Source organism: Brienomyrus brachyistius, chromosome 3, assembly GCF_023856365.1.
Source record: "Brienomyrus brachyistius isolate T26 chromosome 3, BBRACH_0.4, whole genome shotgun sequence".
Lineage (NCBI taxonomy): Eukaryota > Metazoa > Chordata > Actinopteri > Osteoglossiformes > Mormyridae > Brienomyrus > Brienomyrus brachyistius.
Window position 1 is genome coordinate 22663770 of NC_064535.1, and position 17547 is coordinate 22681316.

A 17547-nucleotide genomic window follows, 5' to 3' on the forward strand; every position below is an offset into this window, starting at 1 on the left:
TTGATGACACTAACAAAAATGCGAATTTAGTTGCAGTGTACATCAACAGAAAATAATAGGAACTATAAACTCAAGAATGAATCTTTAGAATTAAGTGTCTACCTACCTGAAACATGCTAAAGGTAGGTGTATTCATACTGGGTTTTAAGGGTTAAATAAAACACTTGCAGGACTACATGAAGATGTCGGCCTAGTTATGTCTTGTTATATTGAGGTTCCTGTAAGGCCACTTAAAAAAATAAATAGAAATTCGTTCTCGTCCCCGCCCGACCCGCCGAAATGCCTCCGACCCGAATTTTTTATTTCGTAAAAATCGCATGGAAAATGCCCAAGAATGACGACTTACCCGCGCAAGAATTACCCGCGCATTCCACATCGCCGATTGATCCACATTGTGTAATCCTAGTCTTGGAATGGTTTCATGAACCTAAATTTGTCCCTACCTGAGATGGGCTGGTGCAAAGATTTAAATCTGGGGAAGTGATGTGGTACATGTTCTTAAGTACTTGTAGAGTTGCATTTCCTTGTTCAACCATTCAGGTTCCTGTATTTTGTAAATTCCTCGTGTTTTAACATGTTTTAATACACTTTCTTTCTAGATATATATTTTTAAATCTTGGTTGTTCATTTAGAATGGGAATGACAAACAGAATATTGGTTTCAAATAGTATCATTTTTATATTCACGAATGAAACATCAGCATAAAGTATCCAAATCCATAGTTGGGAAGGCATTTATGAGATACACATGGATCAAGGAATTTACATTCTTGTATTTTCTTACATTTAATATATTTGAAACGCAACAAACTGGAAGAACTGAGGAGGCGTACTAAGTAGGTCTGCTCTCTTCGGTATGTATTTTCAAATATGTATTTTCTTACATATTTGAAAGTCCAAACAGTCAATCAAAATTTGTAAAAAAAAAAAAAAAATATTAAAAAATCCCTCCCGCCCGACCCACCCCCTCCAAAAAAAAGGACGAGAACCAATTTTTTTTTTAAGTGACCTAATATAATTATTCAATTTGCAGTCAGTTTACCCATTGTGACGTGCCGATCTGAATCTAAAGAGGACAACCTTGGTCTGCATTGTTTGCGAAGTACCACTAGGGGGAGCACTTTGCCAGTTTATCGAAGATGCAGGCCTTTCACCGTACTGATGGGTGGATTCATAAAACGCCCGCGATTTTTATCCAGTTTTCCCATTAGTTCAATAACGTCAGTTGTCCAAACATGCTGGGTGTATATCCGTCTGCAAAAAGCTGGAAAAAGCCATGTTTGTTTATTTAAAAAAAAGAAAAAATAGACTGAATTTCACAGTTCGTTACTAAATGTAATGTTTAGTTGTAGGTAAAATACAATTTGAATTGTAACGCATGTGAGGTAAAATCAAATAAGCTATGGCCATTATTTTATACGTTTGTACATTTTTCCCCATTGGATTTGATCAAACAATATGCTGATTATATATATAAATATATTTTTTTACTATATATGTATGCAAGCGGATTATTTTTATTTAATAAGTACAACTGCACAAAATCTGTATTTTTAATTCGTTAATTCGGAATCAGGACGTGGGGGCGGCATGGTGGTGCAGTGGTTAGCACTGTCGCCTCACACCTCTGGGACCCGGGTTCGAGTCTCCGCCTGGGTCACATGTGTGCGGAGTTTGCATGTTCTCCCCATGTCGTCGTGGGGTTTCCTCCGGGTACTCCGGTTTCCCCCCACAGTCCAAAAACATGCTGAGGCTAATTGGAGTTGCTGAATTGCCCATAGGTGTGCATGTGTGAGTGCATGTGTGAGTGAATGGTGTGTGAGTGTGCCCTGCGATGGGCTGGCCCCCCATCCTGGGTTGTTCCCTGCCTCGTGCCCATTGATTCCGGGATAGGCTCCGGACCCCCCGCGACCCAGGATAAGCGGTTTGGAAAGTGGATGGATGGATGGAATCAGGACGTGTCGTCAGAGTATGTTCAACAGAAAATTCACACAACACAGATAAACCGATTTAAATAAGTTCCAGTTATTTATATATATCTTTTAATATTATTTTTTGTTTTATTACATATTCCCATTGAGTACATGGCAAAAAGCTGGTGGGGAAACCATTTCTCTACACATGTATGTGGCAAATAAAACTTAAACCAAAGCAGATTCGTATAGAGGTGCCTGAAATGTAACCATGTTACTGTATAATGTATTGACTTGATAAGTTATTGAGTGTGATAATGGATTATTTTATCCTCAGAGAAACTGACTGACTGGCACATCTTTCTTTACTATTGTTTTAAGATTTTGGAAGAAGATCTGATAATACTTAATATCAAAAACATTCAAATAAGCTGGGAAGAAAATTCCTTTTCTAGGTTGTGAATAACATTATGTTTTAACAAAGTAAATTATTAAAAGAATATATCCGGACACAAATATATATATATATATATATATATCGGTTTTAGGTCTCCTAAAAGTTCCCGGATAATGAAATCTGTTTATAAGTTATTAGTGATGTTAATATCTCCCCTGACTTTCATGCTTTCCTCCAATAATGAATAAAAATGTGTTGGAAGATGGGGGAGTGTGATCACATGACTGCAAAGGCAAAAAAAACACAGTTAAAAAGAAGCTCTCTGTGTAGAAAACTTGCGACCTCGCCTTATTAGTTATTTAGCTAAGATAAGCAACTTTTCTGCAACCAAAACTCATTTTAACATTTTAACCTTTTGTTTTTTTCCAGTGAATTACGTGGGAAAACACTGACTTCCGAGGAATCAACTGATTTTTATACGTAATATCAGTTCAGTGGTCTAGCTTGTACAGCACTTGTAGACTTTTGGATCCCAGAGCCTGGAGGATGTTTAAAAATCTCTCTCTTTTCTACTTGCTAGCTTCAGTAGAAGCTCATGAGTTTGTTCCACTATGGTGAGCTGTGCTCAGGCTGGGGGGGGGGCGATGAAACAGGCTTCCCAGATCCCAGACACTTACTCTCACAGCAGCTCTGGACATAGCACCAGTATAAGAAGAGTTGTGAGGTATCTACTGAGCAGGCTGGCACCGTGGATTGGTGTAAAGTGCGACTCTTTGGCATTCCCGGAATCAGTCGGGACTACAGTGTCAGGGTCTCTCCGACGCCCAGGAAGGACGAAGTTATGTATCAGTGCAGAGAACCTGTCCGGTCCGTATGGAATGGAGAGTGTCTCTATCATTGGGGCTTGACCTTCAACTGTCACCTGTGAAGAAATTTAACAAGTTACAGGTATTCATACAAGACCTGCTCTCGGTTGGGTGGGTTTGCATCGCAATGAGGCACGTGTGATTGGGTTAGCTAGGTCTTTCAAGTTCTGGTACAAAAAAAGGTGTTCAACATCAACCAGTGGAGAAGTGGGAACAATTAACTATGGATAACCCCTGTACAACAATCTCCATGTTCAATCCTACCTTTAGGGTGTAGTTGCCAGGCAGTAGGAGTCTGTAAAACTCCCCGTTATGGTTTGTCTTGAAAGGGTACTGGTTTTTCCTCCCCAGCACCTCTACCAGTGCGTTTGCAACTGGGAGTCTGTTCGCATCCAACACCTGCCCCTTTACACCTGCAGAGACAGGACACCCAGACTTGGCATTGAAGTGGTCAGCTGAGGACATGTAGCTGTATTCATTCTGGCAGAGTGGAGCATGTCGGACCAAACTGCAGCTATCATGCAGTTGCATACACACCCAGGTGGATCTGCTGCATGTAGGCCAGAAGTGCAGCCTTGTTCTCTGCCCACAATCCAGGCAGCATCTTTTCAGAGGGGTACTTGCAGCAAGACAGCTCCAGTGTCACCTCGAAACATTGGCCCCAGATATAGTTGTAGTCTTGCATCCCTCCTAAAAGCAGATCATGCAACCTTATAATCACGGAATTGGCAATAACTAAGACTGACAAGCCATCTACAGCGTTTTAGCTGTTGGTGGCATGATCCATGCTAACCTGAGACCCGGTACCCAGCGATACCCATTGGTGATGCCATCCTGGAAGCCTGTGGAGCCCTGGCAGGGCTTGCCCATGTGCATTAGCGTGTGGCTGAAAGAGTAGGTCTTGGCCAAGTGGACAAAGACGTCGTCATCGGGCGTGATGCTGGCCCCTCCCTGCAGCTCAATTCCTGGGTCAAACAGCAACAGCTCTATACTCACTGGCTGCATCGTCGCAATCACCGGTTCCAGAAGGCTGCATTATGGCAGACCAGAGTCACTGTTTTTCATTGTCATCGGACGAAGATGCCTGATCAAAACCATTATGTAGGACCTGAAATAATTTCTGACAATGTGCTTGAAGCCTCTATCAGTAAAACCTAGGATTTAGACAGATTTGACCTGCAAATTCACGCCACGGCCCATTCCCTGACCTTCATTACCTTTGTTGCTGTTGTCATATGGGTAACTGGCCACTATAGCGCCCCCGTGCAGGTTAGCCGACAGCACGAAGGGCTCTGAGTGCAGCCAGTCCATCACTGCCTGTACTTCTGGCTCACGCGTCTGCTCCTTGCCCCTGCTGAAGGCGTCTGGGAAGTTCCGGTTGAGGTCCACGCGATGTTTGTTGTACCTGAACACAAGATCTCTTTTGCTGTGGGTCTGTGATGGTTTAGCCAAGAAATTAATCATCTGACTGTGTTGTGCAGAAAGACTGGCAGATTTTCTCACCTACTAATGGGGAGAGAGACTTTATCACAATTGTCAGTGAGCCCCTTTGTCTGGTACATGTGGAATGCAATCTATGCTAAGTTTATTAACTAAAGTATGACTATAATGAAATACAATAATTAATCAAAATATGAATTCACATTATTAAGTGGAAAATTACCTCAATAGCACTTTATTAGTATAAAACCATATTTCGTATTCATACCAAGAAATACCAATCCCTCCATCTTCCATACCTTCCATGGATGGATGGATGGATGGATGGATGATAGAGTGAACGAGCCAGTTCACAAACCCAGAGCTCTGTCCACTTTTTCAACATCCTTTCACACAGCCATTTATTTACTGGAGTGTTTCAGACATGAGTTCGGTAAGCTGTACTGGAATGTTGGTGATTGGCCAATACTTTCATACTGTTGAAATTCACTTTTATGTGTAAGGGCACAAAACACAAATTTAAGGTCTGTCACGGTGTCTTTCTCATGTCCCCCCCCCCCCCCCCCCCCCTGAAATTCCCGTGTCTTTATATACTGTGTCTGACGCTGCATAATTTAATCCTCTGTTTATACCAGATACCTGTCGGTGCCACTTCCTGTTTATATATTTGGGGATGTTTGACTATGCATTTAGAATGTGGGAATATTTATCCTGAAGTACACATGGTGAAATGTGGCCCTTGTCATCAGGACCAGCTTGAGTCACTGTGTTCACTCACACAGGGTCCGGCTACTGCGTTTGCACCCTACAGATTCGATCCTGAGACGGCTCTCATGATGTCTCCTTAGAACCTTAGATGACACCAGGGGAACTTAAGGCCCCCGTGTCTCAGTCAGGATGGAGACCTTACGTAATGTTTCATCACGCTGTGAAATCAGACATGTGTTTGGCTGGATATTTTCAGCTTATCATGCCCTGTTGGGCGCCAGCTGCAGTGATGGTTTTTCCCCAGCGCCCTTAAGTGGGTTTTTGTTGACCAATTTCACACAGTAGCACGCTTGGTGTATTTAACATTCTAATAACTGCCAGGCTTGCAGTGTCCATGCGGAGTCATAGACGAGCTTCACTGCTCATGTCCCATCCAAATCAAAGCAAAACTGGCTTACGCAGTTGGCACCCCCTCAGAATCTGGCGTCCTAGGCAGCTGTCTGCGTCACCTAATGTTCCACTGGCACTGCACACCCCCAAGTTCCAGTGCAACCAAAGTATTACAAAATGTCCTAATGATCTGGCCTTGCGCACAGTGTTATTTCCTTGCATATGCCAGAAATAGACTTGTGTTTATCTTCTTTTAGAAACTGTGGCATCTCTCTGGAATTTCCATTATGCTGAGCCAGACTCTTGTAGAGTCCAGTGTGCTCCTGACAAAATTTCTCAGAAGTGTTCTGTTCTTCTAACATGAGGGGGCCAGGGGGCGAGGTCACCTGCTTACATTCCAGGGAGACCGGGATGGTGCATAATCTGACTGAACCACTGTTCCTCCTGAACTCTGTCATCCAAACTCAAACTGCCCTTTTTCACGATGGAGTCAAAATGAACTGAAGAATAGGATCGGCAGACATCTATTCTGTGTACAGAATCTCATTGCTGAAGGTCACAAAAAACTTACCTGTGGCCTTTTTATGGCCCGATTTGCACTGTTATTGTGAGACCTCACTTGGACGTACATATAGTATTTTATTTTGTTTATGCCAAGTTTGATGGCTAGAAGAGTACAGAAGTTTCTCTTTGTCTCAAACCTGGTCCACATGTTTGTCTGCGAAGCAGGTTTCCTGTTCATCGGCACCCTTAATAAAGCATAAATCAAAGGGCTGTGGTGTGGCAGCAGAAAGGTTGCGTGGCCAGAGCTGCGGGTCCTCACCTCCCCTTGGTGCGCAGGCAGCCGGGGACAGCGGCCTCAAAGCCGTCCGGGTTCATGGAGGGTAGGATGTGAATGCGGCTGCTGTTGAGAAGAAGCGTGACCAAGGGGTCCCTCAGGTAGTTCTTGACGAGGTGCTCAATCAGCTGAAGCAGCAGAACACGCCCCACCACCTGGACCCAACCCCCCAACACACAAACGCACACGCCAGAACTGCCACACATGATGTTAGCGAAATTGAACATCATCACAAACAACTCTGCACAATCCCTCTAGGGGGCGCTATCCTGAAGCACCTTTAGCCTCCAGCTCATTCCCCCACCGTGTGCTAAATAAGATGCACCACTTTGGGGGGGAGGGTCCCTCCTACTTTGGCACCACAGAGCCCCCTCCTGGCGTCCCATCCCAGCCCCCAGGCATAACATATCAAGAAGCGTCACATCTTTGCCATAATAGAAGTCCAGTGTGACCTGTTTAAGTGGACATAGTCCTGTAGCAAATGCTTATAATAATAATAATTTTTCCTTAATTATTTCATTAATATTCCCCAGTATTCTGGTTCTCAGAATGTGGTTCTGTGCACTATTTTCTTGTTTGTACTATATTCGCACCTTGTCTGTTTTGCACTAAATGTATGTCCCCTTGTGCACTTCATATCTTTCTGCTATATGCAGAAGATGTTTCTCCTGGGATCAATAAAGTTGGTCCTAATCTAATCTAGTACGATAGGAATGTACTGGGACTCTATGTAGACCGGTCATATGAGAGCACACCCCAGCATAATACCTTCCTGTTTCGTACTGCGCCGAGTCCGTGCCGAGACCCTTACCTCATTACCGTGCATGTTTGCGACGTATCTGAACTCCGGGATGCCAGGCTTGTGCTCTGTGGGAAACTTACCAAGAACAAGAACCCAGAGTTCTCTCCCTTCAAAACAAGCAGAGGAATGTGTCACTCGTTTACAGAACTGAGTCGCCCCGAGAAACGGAACTGTAAATAAAATAAGCAAGAAAGCAACATGCTTTCAGAAGAAAATTAAATTACTCGATTTGTACTTATCAGGTACGACCTGAGTTAAATAGTTATTCTCAGTTTTTTTGCGGTTATAAAACAAGGCATTCAAGCCTTGTTAGGGGAAAACTGAAAATGAACATTAACTGGATGGTACAACAGCGACAAACAGTCCTGTCTGCTGCTCCGTCCCCGAGAGTTAGGGTCGGTAGGAGGGGTTGCTTGTCCCTTAGCGTGAGAAATAGAACCGTGTGGGACATAGGCCTGTTTCTTGAATCCCGTCCGGCGATCCATGCAGAGGTTGGTGAATCTCACTGAGGTTTTGGCACAGCTGTCTGGGCTCTGGGTGCCACAATATGAGAAGCAGCGTGTCACACCGCTGGCCGGCAGGACTCACCCTCAGAGGAAGTATTTTTGGGTGTCGCCTAATTACTGTTCCGGAGGTTGCGTGACATGCGAGTCGGTTTACTGGACAAGCAGCGGCCGGCAGCCCGAAATAGCGAAGTGGCGAGTGATCGTTTCTTGCGTCTCTGTATGTGTGTAACAAAGCAAGAACTGCCAATATGTCTCCTGTCACTTCCTGCTGCATCTCCGAGGATGACAGCAGAAAGGTTTTGTGAAAATGTCCGTATTTCGTGCATATGTCGAATCGATCGGTTAGGCTAAAGTAAGAATAAAATGGACGAGTAATGGGACATAGCCAACCCAAAATTATGACTTGTGTACATTTCAGAAACACCAACAAAGTATGACTTTAAATCTCACGTAATATTATGTTTGTATTTTAATTTACCTATAATGAACGCCCAAAATGACCTTTCATTACACCTGCCATTTACATTTTTCACATTTTTTCATTCATTGCACTGAAGCTCTTGTCCCGACTGATGCACACGGCAAGAATTAACGTGACACATTCTGTGCACTAATGAGCGTACAAGGAGGCTAGCATTCTTATTATTTTCGTAACCTATATTAATGGTTAGTGTTTACGATCAAATACAAAGTACTGCTAAGAAGAGGTTTTGTCTAAGTGGTTAAAAAAATCTTACCTTCCACTGATTTCCCAATGCTATGCAAGTGCGTAAAAGATGGATAGTTCTTAATGACCGATTTCAGATACTGTTCCATTTCCACCGTGTTGTGGTAGCGGAACTGCAGACCGGGGATTAGCCAAAGCGATGCCCCGAAAAGGAGCCCCAGGAGCCACAGACGTCCCATCAGCGCAAACTGCAGACGAAGCCAGAGACAGACCGCTGAGGTATCCCGGGATCGCAGCTAAATACTCAAAGCTCACTTTTTGGGAGAATTTCACACTTTCTGCAGTAACGATTTTCAGCTATAGGCCCTATCTGACAGTATTTAATCGAGGCTATTTTCAGTAAATGTAATGTGAAACTTTAAAAGTAAAATGAAAATATTATTAATATTTTTTTAAGTAATAGTTTAAAATTTTAATTAAAAAAATAACTAGGTCACGAATTATATGACTAAAACCCTATGCTATTTGAAAGTATTAATATGTTGTCAAAGAATCAAGGAATTACTGCAGCAACCGGAAAAATAAAATCACTGAATGTAAGATGGCCATTTTTGTTTTTTTTAAAGCTAAAGTTGGTTAACTTGTTTTTGACTCTTTCGACACTTTTTAAACTACGTTAAACTTTACGCTACTTGAATAACAATCGTTTTTGTCGGTCGTAATACCGACAAAATAATAGTGCGTTACAATCAAACCACGGTGTCTGACCTCTACTAAAGTTGATGCCAAGATTCGTTTATCAACTAATTTTAGAAATCCTTGGTGATGTGTAAATTGGATTTAGTCTCTCCGTGCCAGTCGTCCTGTATCACATCTCCCATAGGTCACAATGTACTGCGCGGCGCTTGTCTCATAGTTATCCACTAAAAACTGCTTCCCTCGCTGCTGAAAACTTGTTTTCAAGAAGAAGTTTACGCAATTCCTGTTACTTGGGTGAATTCGACTTGGATGTCGGGCTCTATGGCATTTCCCATCCCGGGATATGAACCCACAACATAATGTTCCGGTTATGTAACACCCGCCCCAGGGAGAAACTGACATACAGTGTGTCCGTCATGAATACCTTTACCTATTGCATTTACATATTTTTATCGAAAACCTTTCCCCTTCCTCTCATCTATAGATGCTTATACAAAACCTTTTATTTTTCCTCCATGATGAATCCCGTATCCCAGACAGCCGTCTTATAACAGTGGTTTTAACTCCCCCATGACCAACCGTAAATGAGGTTGATGCGTGCTCAGTAGAATATTATCATTCCATCCCCAGCAGCCTTTGGACATGAAGTTCTGCGCGTGCAATCGCTATTGGTCATGCTTTGACATACTTTTGTTGATCAACAAATCACAACTGTAATACTAACTTTATTATTGGCGATTTTAATATAGGATATTGCTTTATTTGATTCTACGATTGCAGTGCACTCGTGTTAAGTTGTACATTTTCAGCTGTAAATCCTGGTGACCCGTGATACCCATACATTTTATGATCCAATGGTATGAAATTTATTCTTTCAATTGTGGTTGTTTTTCTCTGCAAGAGGTACCACCTCTGCAATTTTGTATTATGTACCTATTGCGACAAGTGCTCCAGTTGCGTATCATTATAGCCACGGGCGACCTCTAGTGGTTATACTCATAAAATACTGGGAAATGATAAATTCTGGAGTCTTCGCAAACGGCCATGACACATTAGCCCAGTCCTTACGTCATGTCCCAGGGGTTTGAGTCCAATCCAAGACCGGGACGCTACAGTATTAATTACTTTATTGTGCTTATATCAACTTTTACAAACTGTTTTTATAATATATAGAAACGAATATGAAGACATTAGATAAATGCAAATGTGAATGAACCCCACCCAGAATACAGTGAATCAATCTTTGTTTCATTATTATAAACAGTTTTAGAGATTCTTCCATTTTACTCTCCTATCATTTCAGTTAAATACATGGTTGCATTGCATTGTTATCCATTTACACTTGTACAGATATAACTGTAAGTCATTCTGATAGTAACTAAGAGTTTGCTCATTCTCTCCCTGTTTTTGAAGGCTCCTACGGAGTGGTCTGGTTCCCTGCAGTCTGCTGGTCGACATCCATGGGTTTCTCTTTCTCTTTGAGAAATTCAGAGAGTTCATGTAGACTCTTTGAAGAACCATTATTAATCATCAGTGTCTGGAGATCTTCTGTTGGAATGATTTCACGAAGTAAGGTATGCAGCTCGGAGCCTCCATCGAAAGATCCAGTGGAGGATACATCAGAAGATCCATCGGAAGATCCATCAGTGGATCCATCGGAAGATCCATCGGAGGATGCATCGGAAGATCCATCAGTGGATCCATCACAGTCCTTTGCAGTAGTGATGACTGTCAATAAAACACTGTCCAGATCTTCTTTCCACCCCTGTAGCATATACCGGATAAATTCTGCAACAACCTGAATTGCAAATTTGCTCTTCATTGTTTCAGCAATTAACTTTGACAGAGGTTCGCATTTCTTTTCCTCCATCATCTGTAGCAGTAAATGCTCTAGTATTGACCTCATGGAATTGCCAAACTCAATCACGCTATTCTTTTTTCCAGCAGTTTTATAAGAGAAGCCACCAGTATGCAAGCCTACCAGTTGGCATTTTTCCCCAAAGATCGGAGAGCCTGAGGACCCATCAAAGAAATATGTGTTATATGTCAATTCTTTATCCTTCAATTGATTGATATACTCAATGTGACGCCCTCTCTCGCTAAAATGTATATCTACTGCATTTGCTCTTTCTTTATCTTCAATAATGGCACTTAAGTCCATCTTTTTCACCCCCGCATCAGGATGACCAATGAGACAGATCCCTCCCTTTTTTGGTAAGTGTGCATATTCACGTAAAAGAGCAAGAGGTAAATCGGGCTTCCCAGGCAAGTCATCTAGCTCCAGTAAAGCAAAATCCATCGAATGTTCCAGTTTATCCACAACGTACCGGGCAGCCACAACCTCTTCTTTTACGCGCCAAAATTTCTTGGGTTTTTTTGTGCGCCCTTCAAAGGCAAATGTGACACGAACTTTTCTCTGTAAAACACTATTGACAGTAATATCCTTAATGACATGTGCGTTTGTTAGGATATAACGATCAAACAGCAAGAAGCCTGTCGCTTTCATGTGCTCCTCAACCTCAATGTAACATACTGAAGCGCTCATATCCATCAGTTTCTTGACATGCCTTATTTCAGAGAAACTCTGTATGTTCTTTCCAAACTCCTCCCTTATTAACTCTACCACATCTTCTACTTTCGTTTTCTTGTGCCTTTCCTTCATCAGCTCCACGAGACCTTGAAACTGCTCACGTAGAATCTTCAGGATTTCTGTGGAGTCCGGAATCCCATGTTCTTTCTTGCGCGAATCAGTCTTCTTATCTGGTTTGGTGTTGTCTGAGCTGGGTTTGGATCCACCAGAAGCAGAGCTTGTGGATGGATTGTCAGCATTAGAACTAGGGTCAGATTTTCTGCTGGATTTAGGCTTCCTCTTATCAGTCGGTGTTTTGTCTCCTGCCAGTCTCTTCAGTGCTGTTTTTTTCAGCTGTAAAATCTTCAGCCGGGCAAATTCTGCGGAAATTTTTGTAGTTAACTGAATATTTGTTCGTTGTTCTCCTCCTTTGTATAGAGAGATCGATCCCTGAAACACTTCATCTGCAAATCGACCATCTCTTTTCAATGCATCCTCTACCGTCTCCCCAATATACGCATATATGCAAAGGGGCTTGTTGTTTTTAAGATTTGAGTTCCTCAAAAAACGCATTTGCCTCATGTTCAATCCACCAATACTGCTAATGCAAAAAGTGACGATATCACCATCTTTTATTTCATCACCATCGGGAACCTCAGCTGCCTCACCAGAAAAACATTTAATGATGACAGTTTCTCCACGTTCAAGTAGCCGACAAGGAAAGTGTGTGGCTATAAAGCTGTCGTCTCTTTCAATGATAATGCTTTTTCCTTTGTTTCTCTCCAAAAAGGTTTTGAAAGGTGGATCTGCTTGAAGGGCCTCCAGCACTGTGCACCGTTTAGTGCAGGTAACCATGTGATTGTCCTTATTAATTTGATAATAGAATGAGTGACTTTGATGTTTCTGGTCCAGTGTAGTTTTCTATGATAGAGAAATTAACATTACTATTAGTAAAATACATCCAAACTTATTGTATTATCATCTAATGACAACCATTTCATTGTAATATTTCTTTGCAATATTCATTCTAATAAGTCTTCACAATGTCCAGTCAACTGTCCACTAAAACCAAATTCCATTATTTCAGTAGCGTGAAAAAACACACATTCCGAGAAATAACTTTACGAAATAAACCTAAATCATCATCATGAGGGACCCTTAACACCACAAACGGAGATCTGTCTTTACACAGCCACCAGTGAACAGTTTGATGTTTTCGATAGTTATGAGGATTGTTGTCAGCGAGGCAAATGTCAATATGAACAAGATACAAACTAATCTCACTTTATATTCATTAGCACGAATGTTAGTAATCCATTTATCAAAAAATGATTCGAATTAACAGTATATAGTAATCTGTACAAATGACCATCATGAATACAAATTACTTAACTAGAACAAACATAAATCATCTTTTAATTACTCAATTACATGTTGAATTTTACAAATGCTATTAGTAAACAGGAGAACAGACATTCCATCTATTGTAAAAAGTTCCACACTCATCAAAAGGTGGGTGCAGTTTTTAATCGGACACCAACGATAGGTACCGACTCTCATAATGAGAGCAGTCAAAGACAGACTGGACAGGCCGTACGAGACACACCTCATCGTCAGGTTCTATCTTCAGCTGGTCTGCAAGATTCTGATTGGCTGAGGAAGCAGCTGGCTGGAACCCCCAATGAGCAGCGATGAAAGCGAACATTAGTCACATGGTCACACACATACAATCGTCTTCATTAGTCAGAATGTCAGACACCTCTGTTAGGTCCATGTAAGCAAGAGGTCAGAACAAAAACTGGCATAAACAGCAGGTCTACAGCAACAGAATCATGAAGTCCTAGGAATCTTCATTGGATTCCTAACAGATGCTTCTGATCTTTGTTTTTTGGAATCAGTTGAGGCTCACACTGCGTGGTGTCCTTAAGGACAATCCCACTGCCATTCACTGTCTCTCAATTTCAACAGATATGTTTCCTCAGTGAGAAAGGCAAACCAAAGTTTATCAGCTAAAGTTAATATTTAATGAAGGGAACACATGGAATACGGCTTACGTTCTCAGTGGAAGTCTGATTGGAAGCCGTTGGATTATTTTCTGTATCAAGAAAAGGTCTCAGTTATTTTAAGAAAAGGAAAACTACAAAGCAGATTGTCACGCCGGGACGGAGGGGTGAGCGGAGTAGGCGTGGTGAGTATGGCTCAAAGAGCAGAGAAAGCAAGTTTGCAGGCAAGATGAGGAACGAACTGGGTTTTAATGCAGGGATCGGGACAAGAAACTGGGTACAACGAGAGGTCTCACCAACACTGACGGGTCTTATGCAACACATCCACAATGACAGACAACGGGTTAGTACAAATCAGGAACTGAAATACATGAAACAAGGCAGCAGGAAACAAGACACGACTGGGCACGATCAGGAAATCACACGTGGGTAATTAGGGGGGCGTGGCACACACGAGGAGCGGACGGGCCGGGCGTCACACAGATAGAATAATATTTAAAAACATGCCTACAGACACATATTTCAGAACGACATATTTAGTGGGATGGTGGTACAAGTAAAACTCAAAATATCCATAAAGATAACCGACTTCAATAACTGGTAGGTGCTACACATAGCAAACTGGAAGAAGACAAACATCAAACTGTAGACCCTGGATGGGATGCCAGTGCCCCACAGGGCACAATCACACACTAGGGGCAATTTAAAGACTGCTATTCGCCGAAGAACGAGGAAACGAGAATACTGCAGCGTTACTGTTACAGTGCAGACCACACCGCAGCATGTAACAGTACTCAAAGAAATGCGCTAATGGGGGGGGGGGGCATGCAAACCCCCAATACACCAGGGCCGTGCAGAGATGTTTGAAGGGGCGGGTGCTCAAAGTTAAAAAGGAGCACATAGAACCAGGCTGAACAGCAACAACCCAATAGATGAAGAATGTAATATGGAATCGCATCATAGTATATCACTGTCATGGGGTGGGGACAGTGCAAAGCAAACGTAGCTTGTTTTACCTGACGGGGCACGATGTTGCTGTTGAGGGGCTGCTCTCACTTGCTGTCCATCTGAGAACAAGGCACAATGTGCTATTGCTTTAATCTATTACTTAATTATCCACACTTAACAACTCCTAATCCATATTAAAGTAATGACAGAACAGTGTTATAGAACCAAAACATTGCAATTGTGTTTATTATTGTTTTTATACTTGAATACTTCTGCAATGCAACAACTGGTACATGTGTTATTATTACCTGTGCTCTTTTTAATCCATCCGCTGAGGGGTCCATTCCCTTTAACAGCCTCTTGTTTCCTCCTTCTCTCCTTACCAGGCATGTCTGGACAATGATATATCATGAGTAATAATGGAAAAAGAATCTATACACATAAAACACGCACACAGGTTTATTGTTTATCGATGGCATGTCTCCATTCTGTCTATGGAGGTAAACAAACATCTCGTCTGTTTTTTTTCCTTCAGTAAACTCATTTTATTAGACTTTTATAAATGAATGCTAAATGAGTGCAGTGCAGTTTACCAACTGAGTTCCGTAATGCATGTACGGGGGTGCGGACGGGAATCGAGCTTCCCGAATGAGTCACCTGGGCGGTGGATTAGGTGACCGATTGGCTGGAAAGATGGTTATTTATTTATTTATCTGTTTTAAAAATTGGCGGCAAGGATTTTGGCGCAGCGGAGAAATGTTACCAGCGGAAACAATGTAATTACAACAAAAACTGTTAGAATTTGTTTGTCAAAGTGTTACAACTTAATTAATAACCTGATTATAAACAATTCGTAAACCCTTTTAAAGGGTAGTCTTACTGTTAAGTGGTACAAAAACCCGAATCCTGAACTAAGGCTGGATAAGACATATATGACGGACAAATTTGTTAATTAAAAAAGAACATTCAGTTCGCCCTGATTTGAACCGTGATGTTAACCACTGTTTTATAGTTAATTACAGACCACCGAAACGATCTTCGCGTTCTTTGGTATGGACAAGCACTACAAGTTAGAACATTCTGGAATCCCCGTGATCGCAAAGGCCACCCTCACTGAATTTTAACCGTAAAGATAATAAGTATAAACATTCCGATATCTTTATAATTGCAAGTTGGGGAGACTGGGGTGGACTTTTGATCGGAATCAGTTAACTGTAACTTAATCTTCTTGCAGTACAGTACAGTAACTTAATCTTCTTGCGTTTCTTAGATTCCTCTAAACACCACTGTCTAACAAAGTAGTACAAGTTTACTTTAAAACATTTTTTGCTATCATTTTCGTATAATTCAATTTAAAAAAACAATAATAAAACAACATCAATTGTCCCCGGTCTCCCATACATTTGACTTTGTCTATTACTACCGTCTTAGGCGTTGAAAGATTTCCGACTGTTCGACGACACGAAGACACGAAGAAGTACTTACTGTCGCGATTCTCAGCAAATGACCAGTAGGCGTCGCTCTTTTAAGGATTCTTTGCCAAATCGTTGACTCTTATGTAACTATTAAAGGGGAGGGGACAATTGAAAAAAAAAATCATAAAATGGATTATTGGAAATGACATTGCACTAAATTCTGTAACACATTTATCTGTGTTGTCCACATTTGTGCTATTATGCTGCAAAAGGATACTGGGTCACCTGTAGTGATGAAAATGTTCATGGACAGAATGTGTGAAATAGAAGGTATCAAGGGACGATGGATATTGATCGTGTCCTGGTCATTCCGATGTACTTTTCCACATGCACTAAATCATGCACTTTCATGTTCACTAAGTACGTCATATCAAATCTGTACCCAGGGCTGGATTGGGATTAAAAATCAGATCTGGACTATTGCCCATACACGTACACACCACACGCATATCTACGATAAAATTTGCTATTTGAGGGGTGGGGGAGGGGGGCACGAAAAATATTCCAGATGGCCAATGCATTCCTGGCTTTACCCGCTCAGTTGTGTTATTTACTTCCATATCATTCCTGTCTTCCTTCCTTCCATCCATCCATATATTCATTTATTTATTTTACAGGGACACTTTTGCATTAGGATATATCTTTGTAATGCAAGCCGGCAACAGCCCCCCTTGTGTATCAATAAAGTTCTTTAAGAAACCAAAAACTGTTGCCTGTTGGTCTCATTTTTAGCTGGATGTATGATAAAATCAGACAGTTTCATGTTACCATAACACAAGCTTTTATTTCCTCAAGTTTCATTCTCTTTAAATTCTTCATCTCCTTAAATTAAGCACCTAAACAGGACAAACCTTAACATGGGTTGTTCTGTTCAACAGAACAGTTTTGTCTAACGTAAGTTGTACATTCCCCTGGTCTATTATAAGAACATAAGAAATTCACAAACGAGAGGAGGCCATTCGGCCCATCAAACTCACTTGGGGAGAACTTAACTAATAGCTCAGAGTTGTTAAAATCTTATCTAGCTCTGATTTAAAGGAACCCAGAGTTTTAGCTTGTGCCACACTAACAGGAAGACTATTCCATACTCCAACTACATGCTGTGTAAAGAAGGATTTTCTCAAATCCATTTTCTAATTTCCACAGTGGTACAGTGCTGCACTTTTGCCTCACAGTATTGAGACCAGGGTTTGAGTTTCTGTCATGGCTCCACGTGTGTAGAGTTTGCCTGTCTTTCAGTTGTTTTAAAACAGGCAAACTCCCATTGAATTTAAGTAACCAAATTGCCCATTACACATCAATGGCGTGTGAGTGTGCTCTGGAATGG

The 17547-nt window shown here is 41.7% G+C and overlaps 2 protein-coding genes across 2 annotated transcripts; both read right to left on the reverse strand.

The window, feature by feature from the left end:
- Window positions 1-1939: 1939 nt before the first annotated feature.
- Window positions 1940-9436, reverse strand: LOC125739167 (carboxypeptidase M-like). The gene is made up of 8 exons (XM_049008992.1): window positions 8597-9436; window positions 7363-7460; window positions 6537-6706; window positions 4393-4580; window positions 3976-4140; window positions 3713-3865; window positions 3440-3588; window positions 1940-3231 (listed from the first exon to the last, which is right to left on the reverse strand). The coding sequence occupies exons 1-8, from the start codon at window positions 8763-8765 to the stop codon at window positions 2989-2991; spliced, it is 1335 nt and encodes a 444-aa protein (XP_048864949.1). The 5' UTR covers window positions 8766-9436; the 3' UTR covers window positions 1940-2988.
- An 899-nt stretch (window positions 9437-10335) lies between these two features.
- On the reverse strand, window positions 10336-16267 carry LOC125739166 (serine protease FAM111A-like). The gene is made up of 6 exons (XM_049008991.1): window positions 16231-16267; window positions 15054-15137; window positions 14814-14864; window positions 13849-13889; window positions 13401-13463; window positions 10336-12715 (listed from the first exon to the last, which is right to left on the reverse strand). The coding sequence occupies exons 2-6, from the start codon at window positions 15133-15135 to the stop codon at window positions 10643-10645; spliced, it is 2310 nt and encodes a 769-aa protein (XP_048864948.1). The 5' UTR covers window positions 15136-15137; window positions 16231-16267; the 3' UTR covers window positions 10336-10642.
- Between the last annotated feature and the right edge of the window lie 1280 nt (window positions 16268-17547).

Excerpts from the sequence above, each read along its gene's own strand:
- LOC125739167 (XM_049008992.1), bottom strand. The coding sequence starts at position 8,765 with ATGGGACGTCTGTGGCTCCTGGGGCTCCTTTTCGGGGCATCGCTTTGG. Across the intron at positions 4,581-6,536 it reads TGCCTGCGCACCAAGGGGAG|GTACAACAAACATCGCGTGG; the intron begins GTGAGGACCCGC and ends TCTTGTGTTCAG. Across the intron at positions 3,866-3,975 it reads TGGGTATCGCTGGGTACCGG|GAGGGATGCAAGACTACAAC; the intron begins GTCTCAGGTTAG and ends ATCTGCTTTTAG.
- LOC125739166 (XM_049008991.1), bottom strand. The coding sequence starts at position 15,135 with ATGCCTGGTAAGGAGAGAAGGAGGAAACAAGAGGCTGTTAAAGGGAAT. Across the intron at positions 14,865-15,053 it reads ATGGATTAAAAAGAGCACAG|ATGGACAGCAAGTGAGAGCA; the intron begins GTAATAATAACA and ends CCTTGTTCTCAG. Across the intron at positions 13,890-14,813 it reads GCAACATCGTGCCCCGTCAG|AAAATAATCCAACGGCTTCC; the intron begins GTAAAACAAGCT and ends TTCTTGATACAG.